The sequence below is a fragment of the Plecotus auritus genome (assembly GCF_963455305.1).
Source record: "Plecotus auritus genome assembly, chromosome: 1".
Taxonomy (NCBI): Eukaryota; Metazoa; Chordata; class Mammalia; order Chiroptera; family Vespertilionidae; genus Plecotus; species Plecotus auritus.
The window spans coordinates 122,496,439-122,513,624 of NC_137770.1; the positions used below are offsets into that span (position 1 = coordinate 122,496,439).

At 39.0% G+C, this 17,186-nt stretch overlaps 1 protein-coding gene across 12 annotated transcripts in view; it reads left to right on the plus strand.

Annotated features, from left to right (window-relative positions):
- MYO9A (myosin IXA) overlaps window positions 1–17,186 on the plus strand; it is a 388,202-nt gene that overhangs the window by 346,554 nt on the left and 24,462 nt on the right. For 9 of the 12 annotated variants that reach the window (XM_080656867.1, XM_080656871.1, XM_080656868.1 and 6 more), the window contains 6 exons: window positions 4,583–4,775; window positions 6,507–6,635; window positions 8,178–8,283; window positions 9,047–9,178; window positions 11,197–11,320; window positions 12,585–12,638. In XM_080656867.1, coding sequence (XP_080512993.1) covers window positions 4,583–4,775; window positions 6,507–6,635; window positions 8,178–8,283; window positions 9,047–9,178; window positions 11,197–11,320; window positions 12,585–12,638 — 738 coding nt within the window. The remainder of the gene's footprint in view (window positions 1–4,582; window positions 4,776–6,506; window positions 6,636–8,177; window positions 8,284–9,046; window positions 9,179–11,196; window positions 11,321–12,584; window positions 12,639–17,186) is intronic. The other 3 variants (XM_080656874.1, XM_080656876.1, XM_080656870.1) reach the window with 1 other exon arrangement.

The window sequence follows — 17,186 nt, forward strand, 5'->3', positions numbered from 1 at the left end:
TTTTCATGTTTGGAAATTAAGCAGTATACTTCTAAATTACAATAAAAGTAGAAAAATATTTTTATTTCAGTGGTAATGAAATCATGACATAGCATAAGTGTGGCTATAGCTGAAGAATATTAGAAGAATATTAGCTTTAAATAGCTTTAAATCATATATTAGAAAAGATACAAGGATAGAAATGATCTAAATTGCCATCTCTAGGAAAAAAAAAATCCCAGGAAGTTAAACCCAAAGACAGCAAAAGGAAGATAATAAAGAAAAATAAATTAAATCAGAAGAATTTGTTCAAAAGATAAAAATGTACAAAGACACATTTTAGCTCTTTGAAAAACCTAAAACAATAATCTCTTAGCAAACGATAAAATTTTTAACAGAAAGTGCTGTGTCACTGCAGGTGCTGCATACATTATAAGGTAAATAAAACACTACTACAAATACCTTAATACCAATAAATTTGACAATCTAGATTAATTGGATACATTTCCACAAAAACACAATTTAGCTAAACTAAGTTAACAAGAAAATAGGAAGTAGAGTCTTATTTATTAAAGTGGAATCTGTAATTGAAAATCTTCAGATGGTTTTACTACTAAATATGTGCTAGTATTTAAAGAAGAATCAACACTAATCTCTTACAAACTATGCCAGATAATGGCAAAAGAGTGAATACTTTGTGACTTTTTTTAACTAAATTTTGACTTATGTGAAACCTTGAAGGCAAGCATAAAAAGGATATTACAATAAAGGAACATTGCAGATCAATATATATCATAAGCATAAATGTAAAAGTCTTAAAATATTGGCACATTGACTCTGTACTAATGATTAAAAAATGAAAAAGTAACTCATGATAAAGTTGGTTTTTATTTTATGAATGCAAAGTTGGTTTATCATTCAGAAATCAATGTAATTCACTACATTGAGCAAGTAAAGAAAAAAATGTGATCATCTCAATAAATACAGGAAAAATAATTAGAACTCAAAACCCATTCATTATTCAAAGAAGAAGGGAAATGCAAATTGAAACAATAGTGAGATATAATATATGCCCACTAGAATGGCTGAAATTAAAAACACCCTAGCAAGGATTAGAGTAACTGGAACTTTTATTCATTACTGATAGGAGTGTAAGTTGACATATTCTTGAAATTTTTTTACAGTATTTATCAAACTTGAACATAAGCTTTCTCATGACTTTTAGCAGTACCACTCTTAAGAAATATACTCAACAGATATACATAGATATTTGTGCCCAAAGACAAATACAAGAACATTTATATCAGCACTGTTTGAAATGGCCCCAAAATGAAAGAAATCTAAATGTCCATAAGCAATAGAATGAATAAATAAATTGTGGTATCCTATCTAATAAGAGAGTAATATGCAAATTAACCATCACTTCACTATACCCACAAGCCACGCCCACCAGCCAATCAGGAGCGAATATGCAAATAAACCCAACCAAGATGGCTGCAGCCACAAAGAGCAGGAGGGAGGCTTGGGTTTCCCCGGTGATGGAGGAAGCCAAGCTTTCCACACACCCTGGCCGGCCCAGGCCTCCACTCCAGGCTACAAAGTTTCAATGATAGAAGATACATAAATCCCAACAAAAATGGCGGCAGCCATGGAGCTGGAGAGAGCAGGAGGCTAGGGTTGCCCCCGGCGATGGAGGAAGCCAAGTTTCTGCAGCCCTGGACTGCCTTGGCCTCCACTTAAGGCTACAAAGTTTCAATTATAGAAGATAAATAAATCCCAGATACCAGGGCCTCCGCTTGGGTCACCGGGGGGCGTGGCCGGCCTGCAAACCACCACAGGCCCCTCGCCCAGGCCGCCCCACACGCCAAGGGAACCCCCACCCTGATCCGGGACACCCTTCAGGGCAAACCAGCTGGCCCCCACCCATGCACCAGGCCTCTATCCTATCTAATAAAAGAGTAATATGCAGATTGACCATCACTCCAACACACAAGATGGCTGCCCCCATGTGGTCAAAGATCCTGCCCCATGTGGACACAAGATGGCCACCACAAGATGGCCAGCAGGCGAGGGCAGTTGGGAGGGACCAGGCCTGCAAGGGAGGGCAGTTGTGGGCGATCAGGCCAGCAGGGGAGGGCAGTTAGGAGGGACCAGGCCTGCAAGGAAGGGGGTGATCAAGCCTGCAGGGGAGGGCAGTTGGGGGTAATCAAGCCTGCAGGGGAGGGCAGTTGGGGGTGATCAAGCTGGCAGAGGAGGGAAGTTGGGGGTGACCAGGCCTGCAGGGGAGGGCAGTTGGGGGGGACCCAGGCCTGCAGGGGAGAGCAGTTGGGGGGACCAGGCCTGCAGGGGAGGGCAGTTAGGGGTGACCAGGCCTGCAGGGGAGGGCTGTTAGGGGCAAACAGGCTGGCAGGGGAGCAGTTAGGCATCAATCAGGCTGGCAGAGGAGTGGTTAGGGGTTATCAGGCTGGCAGGCAAAAGTGGTTAGGGGCAATCAGGAAGGCAGGCAGGCGAGCAGTTGGGAGCCAGCAGTCCTGGATTGTGAGAGGGATGTCCGACTGCCTGTTGGGATCTGGCCTAAACGGGTAGCTGGACATCCCTCAAGGGGTCCCAGATTGGAGAGGGTGCAGGCTGGGCTAAGGGACATCCCCCCCGTGCACGAATTTCGTGCACCGGTCCTCTAATCCTATATAATAAAAGGCTAATATGCAAATCGACCCTATGGTGGAACGACCAGTCTCTATGATGCACACTGACCACCAGGGAGCAGAAGCTTAGTGCAGGAGCTGCCCCCTGGTGGTCAGTGCACTCCCACAGTGGGAGTGCTGCTCAGCCAGAAGCCAGGCTCATGGCTGGCGAGTGCAGAGGCAGTGGCAGGAGCCTCTCTCACCTCCACATGGATTTTAGGCAGGGAGCAGGCCTAAGCCATCAGTCGGACATTCCCTGAGAGTTCCCGGACTGCAAGAGGGCGCAGGCCGGGCTGAGGGACAACCCCTCCCAAGTGCATGAATTTAGTGCACTGGGCCTCTAGTATTTGTATAATGGAACGCTATATAGCAGTGAAATTTAACTATTGGTACTCAGAAACATAAAGTTCAAAATTGATGAAACTAACTCATGATATGCATGTTCTACCATTTATATAATGTTCAAAAGCAGATAAAACTATAGTGATACAAGTATAGATTCTGGTTATTTGTAAACAGTAAAACACAATTGCTGGGAGTACCTTGAGGGGAATTTTATATTGCTGGTTATATTCTATTTCTTGATTTGGGTCCTGGTAATAAGTGTGCATTTATTTTGTCAACGTCTATACACTTAGGATCTGTACACATTTTTGTATGTATGTCATACTTCAATAAAATTTTATTTAAAATTCACAAGGAAGTTAATTTGGAGGAAAAAAATTATAAAAACATTTTTACAAAAAAAACTCAGTTAAATTTTTCAGTTGAAAATATTCAAATTAATTTTTCCTTGATTTCTTGAGTCTTCATTAACATTTCCAATGCCCTAGCGTTAGCCATATCATTTAAATAAATGAATTATATGAGTGCATGTGTGTATTACAATAATAATAAGAAGAAGTTTGGCCAGTATTTATTTTGTTTTAATCACTGCAGCAAGCATTATTTTATTTATTTAACAATTCATTGAGCATTTGTCATTTACCAGGTACTGTGCTATGTATGTTTATCTGTAACTTAATCTTTACAATAACCCTCTGAGATAGAAAAATGATATTCCTGTTACAAATATGAAATAACCTAATTTATATAGTGATTATATAAAATTTTGACTTGTATCCTATAAATAGTTCAAGATTGAGTGTCTTTTCTATTCCACCTCAGACCTAGAAATATTTTTCAGAGATATTACCTTGTATAATTTAAGGCTGCTGGAATGCAGAGTATATGTAGATGAATGATGCATAAAAATATAAAACTTTTATCTTTCCCTACTTTTATCTTTCCTACTTTCTCTGGTGGCTTCCCCTAGCTATCAGGACAAGACCCAAATTCTGTAACTTAGTATTCAAAGTCCTTTATAATGTTAGCTTTTTCTCATTTTTAGTTCAGCCATATCAGATTAATGTTAGTTTGTTTGCCCAATTTTGTAGTTCTTTGTTTTCTGTGTCTAAAAGGTGCTTTTCTTGCTTTCTTTACTCATGTACTAGTATTTGCTTTCCAACAGATTAAGCATCAGGTCTTCTCAAGGTCATTAGTTGTTACCCAGCCCAATCCTTCCTGATATAGCTTGTTTCACTTCTATAGCTCCATAATACTGAATAAATCTGTTGTTTCTGTTCTACTTATCTCCACACGCTTAAACTCCTAGTCTTAGCATTAGTCTTAAGATAAGGACTGTCCCTTATTTGATTTTGTTTCCCCATTGTTTAACACATAAGTGACAAATGCATTAACATAAGACTTTAAGGAGTAATTAGGATCAATTCAAGTAATATCTTAAATGTTAGACTGAGGAATGTTTGCACCTTTTATTCGATATATACTATTTAGCCCTGAAGATTTTTGAGGATAAAAAGTAAACGTGTTTAAAGATGTTTGAACATATTTGGAAACAAAAATTATCTTCCATTTAGTATGATCCAGAGCTATCATCTCGACAATTTGGGGTTGAACTGTCCCGTTTGACTAGTGAAGACCGAACTGTTCCTTTAGTGGTGGAAAAGCTCATAAATTACATTGAAATGCATGGACTGTACACAGAAGGTATTTACCGAAAGTCTGGTTCAACTAATAAAATCAAGGAGCTTCGACAAGGTCTAGACACAGGTAAGATGGTGCCCTCCAAATCAAGACCAAATGAAAAAAATAGGTCATTTTGTGCTCTTAAAGTTTTTATTACATGTTGATCATTTTCTTGTGCCAGAAGAATGTAATCTTTTCTGTGATGCTTATTTTATCATTTTGTGGCTTTCTAAAGAGAATTTTTTACCCCCCCCCCCCAAAAAAATGTTTTTATTGATTTTAGAGAGAGAGAGATATCAGTGTGAGAGAGAAACATTGCTTAGTTGTCTCCCAGTACACACCTGGACTAGGAACTGAACCTGAAACCTGGGCTTGTGCCCTGACCAGAAATTTAACTGGCGACCTTTCTGTGCACGGGATATTGCTCAATCAAATAAGCCACACAGACCAGGAGACTTTTGTTTTTATGTGGTCAATTCAGCAAACATATATTGAGTGTGTCATTTATACAAGACATTATTAGATACTTCAGACAAATCTCATTTAATCTTTTTAACAATGGTAAGATTATGATATCTGTAATTTGCAAAGAAAAATTTAGGTTCAGGGAAATTAAATGAGCTGTTGATGATGCAGGGCACTGAGCTCATGCTGTTATATAATAATCTTCACAACAATCCTATGAATTAGGGATTATTATATATTATAGATAAAGAAGCATAGGTTTAAAGACTCATCACCCTTCAGTAGTCAAGCTGGAATTTAACCCCAAATCTTCAGACTTCATATTCTAAACTATTGCCTTTTAATCTCTATTTTTCTAATTCCAAGTATAGTTTGCAATGCATCTTCCTGCCTTCCTACATTGATGTCATAGTTATTTAAACTGATAATTACTGGGTTGAACATGTAGCTGTGAACAGCTTTAGCTACAGCTCTGGAATGTATCCAGGGGTTTGACTTTGGTTTCATTCTCAACTTCTCTTTATTGCTATTGGGAATAGGTCATTTTGAATCACACATATGTACAAAGCCTGTCTTTGCATAGTCAAGAACCTACCCACAGTAGTTGTTTTTTTTTTAAATGAACAAATCAATGAGAAATGAATCAGTATGGAAATAATAACAGAAAATGCCTGGTACAACTTAAGCAAGAGGTTCTGTCTATAGAGATTCGGTCTACTCCAGTTTAAAGGCAATTGCCAACTTGTCTCTTGGATATTGAGTCAATACAAGTGAAAAATCAATCATCCTGTATCCTCTTGATCATTCTGATTATCTCATCTTTAAACCTCATCTGTAGAAACTCCTTTAAGGAGTTAATAAGTGAAACAGAGTAAAGGTATTTCCTTTACATTTCCTAAGCTCAATTATTACTCTCCTTTCATCTCTAAGAATGACTTAAAATCAGCCTAACTTTTAGAAAATGTCCTCTGGGACTTTTTTCCATGTGCCATCTAAAGCATTGTTACTAAAAGTGTGGTTCAAGACAAACATAGCAAGGTAAGTACAAAAGTTGAGAGTAAGCATTTGGAAACTGTTAGAGCAATTTAACAGGGCTTTGAAAACATGATCTTTTATTTTACACATGGATCAGTCTATAACAGATTTGGAAAACAAACATAAACTGCTCATTTACTAACTATAGTTTGAAGTACTGTTCCAAAGCATGGGATTAGATTGTAGAAGATTAAATTAGTCAGCCTGATTAAGAACATGAAGCCTTCTTTTGGTGGTGATAGTTTCTGAAATGAATTATTTGAATCTCTTTGCATGTTTTGTCTTTATTATCTATAAACTTTTATCTGTAAATAGATGCTGAGAGTGTAAACCTAGATGACTATAACATACACGTCATTGCAAGTGTATTCAAACAATGGCTTCGTGATTTGCCCAATCCACTCATGACCTTTGAGCTGTATGAGGAATTTCTTCGAGCTATGGGTAAGCACAGGCTTCCTGAGTTTAGGGAAGGCCTACACTTGGGTAAGGAATGCCACCTTTGTTATAGATTATTTGGGCATCCTCTAGTGGTTTTACCATGAAGATCCACAAGTATGCTTTTAGTAGTCAATATAAAACTGGCAGTAAATGTTGACTTTTTAAGAGGCTCATTAAAATGTCAGTGTCCTAAAAGTTTTCTGAGTTAGTTGCTTGTCACACACAGATTGCAAGACTAGGATTACAAACAAATTAAAAGATTAAATCGGATATGTTATAGGCACCTCTTACAGACACCAGAGAGGTATTAGGGGACAGCCCCATGAATGGGAAGGAGAGGTCTGTCCCCTCCTTGGTTCTTGTCTTCTTGTATGAATGAATTCAAACAAGTGACTCCAGATAATTGCATTGCGTTAACGTTAATTTATTAAGAAAGTAAAGCATTCAAATTTATTAAAGAAATAAGGCAAGCAAATCTATCTGGCATGAAGCACAGATGGGCTCTCAGCTAATCTGAAGAGTGAGTGTGGTGTGGGGATGGTTTCTGCCTTATATACTTTTCTGTCTATAAATTTTTAAATTCCTCTGCTAGGTATCCTAGTACAGGTTGACTCTAAAGGTCTCTCTCTCTCTCTCTCTCTCTCTCTCTCTCTCTCTCTCTCTCTCTCTCTCTCTCTCTTACTTTGTTATGGCTTTCTCAGAATTTATGAGAAGCACCTGGCAATTAAATTCGGAGACTGTTGGCTTTTCTGTTTAAACAGTGGGATGAGATAAGACTGCACTCTTCCTTCCCTCTTCTTCCTCCTCTCTGCCTCTCCCTCTTCCTTTCCCCCTCCCCTGCATTCTTTGGAGAAACATTAACCATTTGCTCTCATGCATCCTTGATTGGGGGAAGATAAGGGCTAGCTATTTATAAGCTGACTGCAGGCTGCCAAACTGTTTGGCCTTGTTTAATTTTCTTATGTCAGTTTCCCTATTCCTCCCACCATGGAATTTTCCTAGCTGCTTCTTAAACTATAACAGGATATTTAAGGGTTGGTTTATGATCATTTAAATTGTGAATCTAGGCAAGAACTCTGTGTAAAGCTGGCTGTCTATTTTATGCCAGGCCTAACAGGTTATGGAATTTAGTTTTTCAGTGCTGATATGTAGACTATGGATGAAGGCCTAGAAGTATTTAGTCTCTGAGGCATGATTTCTCAAAGTCCCATAAGACTTATTTAAAAATTATATGGCAGTTGATTAATTTTAATGGGGGATCAGTTAGCCACCAAAATGCCTGAAAAACGAGGGCATCTCTTTCTCCTTGTTGTAATCAAGGATTACTGGAATATAGAATAAAACTCAGAAGATTGCTTAATGAAAATAGAACTCAAGCAATGAGAGATAAGTGGTAACTGAGTTAACCTGCCACACAGGCACAGCTACCTCTCCTAAAACTCTAGAGCCATTCTCCCCTGCTGCTACCTAGTGTCTAATCAAGGAGGAATATGCTGTATATAAGAGGGGATATTCAATCTTATTTGCTGCTCTTACTGTTTTTAGGTCTTCAGGAGAGGAAAGAGACAATCCGTGGTGTATACTCTGTGATAGATCAGCTCTCCCGAACTCATCTTAATACACTGGAACGCCTCATTTTTCATCTTGTCAGGTAACTTCAAGAAACAAGGGATGTCTAACAGTTCCTTTTGGATTCTTTTAAATAAATGAAGAGCTCTTTTATTTGGAAAACTGATAGATCGTTTTTTCCCTATATATAAAGTCAATGCCTGAAAGAGATAATTAACAATTCCTTGGAGCAGAAATCCTCAGACTAGTTTGACAATCTGGCAGGTGCTTCTCTGCTCTATTTGAGTCAAGTAACAACTTTAGCCTCAGGGTGGCACTGTGTAGCCTGACCTATTACTAAATCCTGAACTAGAAAGTTTGTAAATCTGTTGACATAAACTGATTCATAGGAGGTAGGTTCAGATGGTGCTTAGGAATGGACTGATCAAAGAGACTTCAGGAGTAGTTTTCTTCCTCTGAGTGTAAATATCAGCAGTACTTGGAAAGAACACCATCTTTCTTTTTAGATAAATAAGACTATCTGAAAATGCCTTAAAGTTTCTACTCTATATTCTTCAAACATGTTCATCTAGTAATGGTAACCTTGAGCCATGGACCATAGATTTCCCTTGATAAGCTATCTGCTGGCCTACATTACTTTAAAGAAGTAACAGAGTAAAAGTGTGTTTTCCGGAGGCAAAGGAACAGTTTTCAGAAAAGCCTACACTATCGCCCTTCAACTGTTATGAATGTCCTTCAGTACTATGTATTTGATGGCATACGTCTTCTTTCTCATCTCTTCTGCGTACCTCCCTACTATTTTCTCTTTGTTTCACTTGGGGTCTTTTTTTTTTTTTTTTTTTTAGGATTGCTCTGCAGGAAAACACTAATCGAATGTCTGCTAATGCTTTAGCCATTGTGTTTGCACCCTGCATTCTACGCTGCCCTGATACCATTGATCCACTACAAAGCGTGCAGGACATCAGTAAGACTACCACGTAAGGCCAGTCACCATCACCTCTTCAGTGTAGTCACTTTATCCAGATATCAAACATAGTAAATTATTTTATAAGCTTAGATTATTTTTAAAAGATTTCTGGCCCTAGCTGGTTTGATCAGTGGATAGAACATTAGCCTGCAGACTGAAGGGTCCCAGGTTCGATTCCTATCAAGGGCATATGCCTGGGTTGTGGGCTCGATCCCCAGTAGGGGCATGCAGGAGACAGCCAGTCAATGATTCTTTCTCATCATTGATTTTTCTGTCTCTCTCTCCCTCGCCCTTTCTTTCTAAAATAAATAAAAATATATTTTAAAAAAAGGATTCTGGACACCTTGGGTTTTTTAATGCTAAAGTTCTTTAAGAGTCTGTTCAAGTGAGCATCATTGTTTTGAGGATTCTTATTTTTAAAATTTGGCTTTTCTTGTTCAGTTGGTTAGAGCATCATTCCAATATGCCAAGGTTGTGGATTCTATCCCCAGTCAGGAATACGTAATGAATCCTATCTAATAAGGAGGGAATATGCTAATTGACCGTCACACCCTCACAAAGACGGTGGCGCCCTCAGCCCCCCAGCCACCGAGGGTCGGCCCGAGGTGCAGGCAATCTTCAGATGGTGGCTGCCCAGCCACACCAGGGCCAGCCCCAGGCGCAGGCAAGCCTCGGATGGCGGCTGCCCAACCGACGCCTGAGGGGCAGGCAAGCCTTGGATGGCGGCTGCCCAGCCGCCCAGGGCCGCCCAAGGCTCAGGTAACCAGGTCTGGCAAGGCTTGCACTGCTGGCATTGGCAGCAGCAGAGGTGTGATGGGGGCATTGCCTTCCCCTGATCGCCGGGTCGCCTCCCGCCCCTGAGGGCTCCTGGACTGTGAGAGGGGGCAGGCCGGGCTGAAGGACACCCCCCCCTCCAGTGCATGAATTTTCATACACCGGGCCTCTAGTACATAAATAAGTGGAACAACAAATTGATCTCTCTCTTTCTTTCTCTCAAATCAATAAAAATAAAAATAACAAAATGATTGAAGCAAAGTATCAACCTTTTTTTAAAAAGTATTTTTATTGATTTCAGAGAGATAGAAACATCAATAATGAGAGATAATCATCCATCAGCCACCTCCTGCACTACCCCTACTAAGGGTCGAGCCCGCAACCCAGGCATGTGCCCTGACCTAGAATCAAACCGTGACCTCCTGGTTCACAAGTCGATGCTCAACCACTGAGCCACAACAGCCTGGCAAGTGTCAACCTTTTTTAAAAAATAAAATAAAATTTGGCTTTTATTTAGGAATGCTATGGTTTCTAAATATATTTTAAAATTCCAATTTACCAAATTATATATACTTTGTATCTTTTTTTTTTTTAACATTTTTATTGACTTTTTACAGAGAGGAAGGGAGAGGGATAGAGAGCTAGAAACATCGATGAGAGAGAAACATCGATCAGCTGCCTCCTGCACACCTCCCACTGGGGATGTGCCCGCAACCAAGGTACATGCCCTTGACCGGAATCGAACCCGGGACCCTTTAGTCCGCAGGCCGACGCTCTATCCACTGAGCCAAACCGGTTTCGGCTACTTTGTATCTTTTTGTACTCTAGTCTGGTCTTATGGTTCTGAATTCCTTTGCCCTTAGTATTCCTGTATTTCACCTTGGCCTTTTTCTTTGTGAGCCTCTGCTTTCTTTCCTTCAGGATTAGTGGCTCTTAACTTATCTGCAAAGGGAGGTTTAAAAAAAAATACTGGTGTTTGTGTCCTATCCCCACAGTGTAGTCTGATTTAATTGTTTCGGGGTATGTCCTGGGCTTTGGGACTTATAACCACTCCTCAGATGGGTACTGAAGTGCAGCCAAAGTTCTGAACCACCATTCTAAACCCTGTCTATCAGCTCATAAAATAAGGGATGTTGATTTTTCTTTCTCCCTCTGACCATCTACCACACTTAGCTGAAAGACAGTCTGTGGATGTTATACTTTATTTGATTTACTTTAGCTCTTAACAGTTTTCTCTCTTTTCTCCCATTTCAGTTGTGTGGAGCTGATTGTTGTGGAACAAATGAATAAATATAAGGCTCGTCTCAAAGACATCAGTAGCTTGGAATTTGCTGAGAATAAGGCAAAGACCAGGTTGTCACTGATTCGTAGATCAATGGTAAGATGCACAATGTGAAATCACAGGGGAAAATGAGAGCCTTCCTAGGATTTTAAGTGTGCATTTATGGTGGAGAGAGAGATTATTCTCTGAGTCTTTTTCACATGAAACAAGTAAAAAAAAAATAATCAAATCTCAGGGTACTATGGATGCCTCATGTTTGATGTTTTAACTCTATTTGTATGTGCAGAATATATATGCAGTTAAATATGTAGGATTTTAAAAATCAGGACTTTGAATAAAATGTTGGTGGTTTAATAATCTGCCTTGTTTTCTTTTCCTGTTCTTTCTATGAAAACTTAACCTATCTTAACTTTCTTCTTTACTTCCTTCCACCACCTCAAACATATCATTTTTGTTGGCCCTGCCAATACTCCTGGGATGCAGAGAACTTAACCAACTGCAAAAATATGATTTATAAGGAATTAGAATTTCATCTATGAGTCTACCGTTATCAAGTAAAAATTCTTCAAGGGTTTATTGTTGTGTTTTGAGAAAAGCCTTGCAAAAATGATATTTTATTTTCTCCATTTGGTCACCTTTCTGTTTACTATTTTCCTTTGTAACCAATGACATATATATAGATAATTCCAGTTCTCACTGACCAATAATCAATAGGATCTGGGTAACTGGAAAACTACTTTGAATTAAAGTTTAATTATTGCCCATTTTCTACCCTTCCCCTCAATTGTAAAACAAAATTGTAGTGATGAACACCCACTCAGATCCCCAGTAAATCTCTAAAGAGAAGCAGGCTTCCCCCATCATCATACCTGTGTTTTTCCAGTGGCACAGCAATACTTCCTCCATCTTCGTGATTTATATTTAGATTAATATTAAAATAACTCTGTTCTTCCTTCAATATTAAAACTGCCTGGCACAGAACAAGTACTCAACCAATGTCTATTGATTAGATTAGAAGAGGGTCTTTTCTAAAAACAAACATAAAGATAGACTTTTTCCAAGCAGTAAAGCCCATCACAGGGCACTGTCTAAATCTTTTCCTCAGAAAATGAAAAAAAAAAAAAACATTTAAAAGTGAAACCCTTTCTGTAGTATGAACTTTCAGGAACTCAGTTCTGAGAGGCTCAATTTAGCTCATTCAGGCAGGAAGGGAAGAGACCTTTTACTGAAAAGCTACTTTTCAAAGCAGGTAGGCTAGCTGTGTTTTTTTGCTGATGCTGCAGAATAAGTCCACTGAAATGGGACAATGACATGTACATTCTAACCTTCTGCTTTCCTTTTCATGTCCTTCCTAATCCAGAAACCTGTACTAATTGCAGTTAGATTTATGAGCATTACCCGCAGTTCAGTCTCGGTATGTATTAATATTGCAATGTGTCACAGCCACTTTACATTATTGTCTCTCATCCATCCAAGAGTTGTTCTACTCTGTCTATCATTCATGCTTGTCCATCCTCAGTGTGCAGCCCCAGTTAAGGCCCCACTTCCTAATCAGCCATCACTTGCTTTTCTCTTACTCTCTTTCTTTAGAACCTTCATTTTCCTTCCTCTGTATCATGCAGCTGAACAATCTCCATTTACAATATACTAATTTTTCCTCTTTGTTAGATAAGCCTCTTTGTGGTTTCTTCTTTGGTTGGATCATTAAAATGTGAATGTTGAAAGCATTGAGTTATCAAATTAATTTCTGTTTTCTGAGCCTTGTTCTCATCAATCTCCTTCACTTTATTACTTGAAATATCTATTGCTACTTCCAACATCCTCCATTATTAGTAATGCTTATATGTCCATTCATATCTGTGACTTCAGTGGTGTCTTCCCAGGTATAAAAGTATGGCTCTTATCCAATTAGTATTTTTTAGACTGAGCAGCAAATAGTAGTGTGCAAATTGATGGCCTGGTTCTAGGCTTAAATATCACAGTATAATAGAACTTATATCAGGATTTTATTAATTATAGAAATGGAGATTTGAGAACACCAATATATAGGGAAACTAATTTCAGAGACTATCCATCTATATGTAACCAGTTCTTTGAGGATCTCAACTTGCTGGCAAGTAAATACAAATCAGTTTTGCTTTGTATCTAGTAACTGTCTTCTAACTCTATCATGCCAAACTCTTTTCCTCCTGTATATTGACTACCTTAACAACATCTTGTCACTATTCCATAGTACTCAAATGCTCTAGTCTTATTTTAGTATTTAAGACTTAGTTCTTTTCATATTATAGCTTCAGTCATGGGCTTGCTGTAGTACTCTTATCACTTTACCCAAGGACAAACTGATCTTAATCTGGGGTTGGAAACTTTGGGGGTAGGTGAGTAGGGGTTTGTTTCTTTTTTTTTGGTCACACACTTCTGCCCTCTCTTTTTCTTGTGCGTTTTCTTCCTCTGGTTTGAAGCTGGGAGGAGTGATGGGGAGGCAGAATTCTGCATGATATCCCATATCCCAGTGTTGAGGTAGCACTTCTCTTTCTTGATTGTTCCACAGTAATTTCCAGCTCTTTGTCAACAGACTAAATGAAAATGAGTGATAGCTCAAGTTTACCCTGATGACAGTGAGCTTGATCCTATCCCATTTCCATAGGCATTGATGCCATCCCATGCAAGATTTGGTCACATCTTCTAGCTAAACCTAACTGATAGCATTCACACCTAGTGACTCTGATATGTATTTGTTTTGCAAGACTTTATCCAATCAAATCTACCTCTTATTGCACAATGGGGAAGAGGTTACATTTTTTTATACCTCTTGGGAACCAACAACTCAGGGTGGACAATAGTTTTGCCTACCTCTCTACCTGACACTTACCCACCACACTCTCTCTCCATTTCTCTTTTCTCCTGTGCATATAACAGGGAGAAATCAGTAAATCTTTTGCCTACATAGGTAACCAAAAAGGATGAAATACCAGTGTGCCTTTCTTTTAGATGACCTCAAACTTCGATTCTTACCCTATGGATTCACATACAACTGCTTTTTTCCCCAAAGAGGGAATGGAATATCCTCTTTTCATAAACTGTGTGTTTTCTTCAGAGTCCAATAAACCCCTCTTTTCGACCTTTTTAGATTCACAACGAGGGAAGGTGTTGTAATATTAATGATAGGGCTGGTTCAATAAATCAGTGCCTCTCAGTAAGCCCTAAGAGAAGAGGCCAGTACCAACTACTATTGGCTCCTTGAAGTTAGAAGAAGGGGTATTTAATTTGGACTTTATCCACAGTTTTGGAATAAGAGGAAAAATCCCATTTAATTGCATGTGCATTTAGCTGTAGAAGACTATAGGCCCAGTCTTAAGAATAAGACTGTCTCTAGGACATATTTGATATTCAGTAAGCATCTATGGAAAATTGAATCTAAGAATTGAATCTAGAAGAGATAGAAGTTAGTTTTAAGGATATCCATTAAAAATAGACTGACTCTAATCAAAGTCACTGATGTTCATGTATTCATAAATTTTTTAAAATTGCTACTTTAAATACAATAGTGGCTTTTCTGAAATGCAGAGTGAACTGCATTTTATAAGAAGTACGTTTTATTATTGACAATGTGAAAAGTCATTTGAGTTGGGTGTTGAAAGATGAGTAGTAATTTAACAAATGGAGAAAAGAAAGAGGAAGACAATTCCAGAGGCAAGGAAGCATGAAACAACAATCTATGAATAATAACTACTTTGTATAGCTAGAGCAGGTGTGAAAGTGACAGAAGAATTAGGAAAGGTGGATTAGAACCATGTGTGCAACATTAAGAATTTAGGATTTTTTACTTTGAAGCATTTCGGAGCTATAGAAAGGTTTTTAAGTAGGAATATCACCATCAATGTGCCTTTTAGAAGATAATCTGAAGAATAATGATTAGAGATGGGCAAAACTGAGAGTCATATATAAGTTAGAAGGCTCTTGCCTTGTAAATAATCATATTTGCCATTACTAAAATAGATTGAACCCTCATCATTTCATTTTGAAGTGATTTTGAAAATATAGATTACCCTTGAACAACATGGGTTTGAACTGCATGGGGCAAGGCAACTTATACATTGTTGTTTTTTTTTTTTGTTTTTTTTTCAATACATACCCAGTCAGCCCTCCATATCACCAGGTTGGGAATCCGCGGATGTGGAGGGCTGATTACATGCATTGTTCTATGCCATTTTATTTAGATAAGGGACTTGAGCATCCATTGATTTGGGGCAGGAGGACCAGGAACCTGTCCCCCATGGATACTGAGGGACAACTGTGGCAAAGTTTTGGGTGAGTCAAAAGTTATATGAGGATTTTTTTATCGTGTGGGTGGTTGGCACCCCTGACCCCATGTTGTTCAAGAGTCAACTGTATCTATTTCTGCTACTACGTGGAAAGGGGTAATTAGATTTATGGGACATAACCTTGACTAAGCTATTCTCAGACTAACTGCAGAATATGATATGCTTAAAATCCACCCAGTTATACCTTTTCTATAACAAAACTCTTTTTGTTACTTATTTATGCTATAATTCCAAGCATAAATATTGATTTAGCACTATTTAAGCTAATAAACTGTGAAGAATATAATTGAAATAAAGTTTACTAATCTGTAAAACCCTCATAAATTATCTTCTTAAAAGATGTTACACACAAAGGTTTCCATAGCCAAACAAATTTGGGATATAATGTGTAACACTTTCAAGACTTTGACCATGGAGTCCTTTTTTTCATAATATATCTAGTTGAACAAGGGTTCTGAGAACAACATTTTTATTTTTTAAAATAGTATCAGTTGCTATATTTATTTAGTGTGGAATTTTAAAATTGCTTTAAGTTCTTTTCAGTATTTTCCTGCTGTGCTTGTAGTGATTGGCATTATTTGTTAATTTTGTATATTCTAGGCTTTGTTAAAGACTTTATTAAAGACTACCTGCATGTCTTGTTAGAAATTGGCATACCTGCATTTCTCTATTAATGTGGGTAGGTAGATATGTGGGGTTAAGCTTTGCAATTTACACCAAAAGAAGCAATAAATGCCTCTCCAAAAGTTAAGTTTTAATAATTTGAAAGTCAACAATCAATTGAAAAGTGGCAGCTCTAAATAGCTTTAAAGGAAAGTAAAGAGATATTCTAAGTGTGGACTTGGACTTACTTGACTCTAGCAAAGGGTCCTGCCATCCTATATAATAAAAGGCTAATATGCAAATTGTCCCTCCGGGTGGGAGTTCGACCCACTGGGAGTTAGACATGCACTGACCACCGGGGGGGGGGGGGGCGTGGAACATGACGGGCGTTGGCAACGTGGCACTGGCAGCGGGCGGAAGCGGAGGCGCTACTGGCCCCGATGGGCCCAGATGAGAGCGGGACTGTGGTGGGATGGTGGAGCAGGTGAGCAGGCAGCTCCAGGCCAAGGAGGGTGAAAAGGGAGGCCCCATCTAGAGACCCTACCTGTGTACGAATTTCATGCATTGGGCCTCTAGTCTATATATATATATATATATATATATATATATATATATATATATATATATATATATATATATATATATAAAAGCCTAAGTGACCGCTTGACCGCTTGACTGCTTGACTGGTAGTTATGATGCACTCTGACCACAAGGAGTCAGATGCTCAAAGCAGGAGCTGCCCCCTGATGATCAGTGTGCTCCCACAGTGGGAGTGCCGCTCAGCTTGCCAATGGGTGCCAGATGCCAGGCTCATGGCTGGCGAGCACAGCTGTGGTGGCATGAGCCTCTCCCGCGGACACTCCCCCTATGCACCCTTCCTCCATCTGGACTGGGATTGGGACCAGCATTGGGACTGACTGGGCATGAGCCTGCAGCCGCTTCTTGGTCCTGGGTACACCGGTATTGCCCTAGGATGGGCACATGGAGACTGCAGCAGAGCAGCAGCGAGCCTACCAAGCAACAGTGGCGGCAGG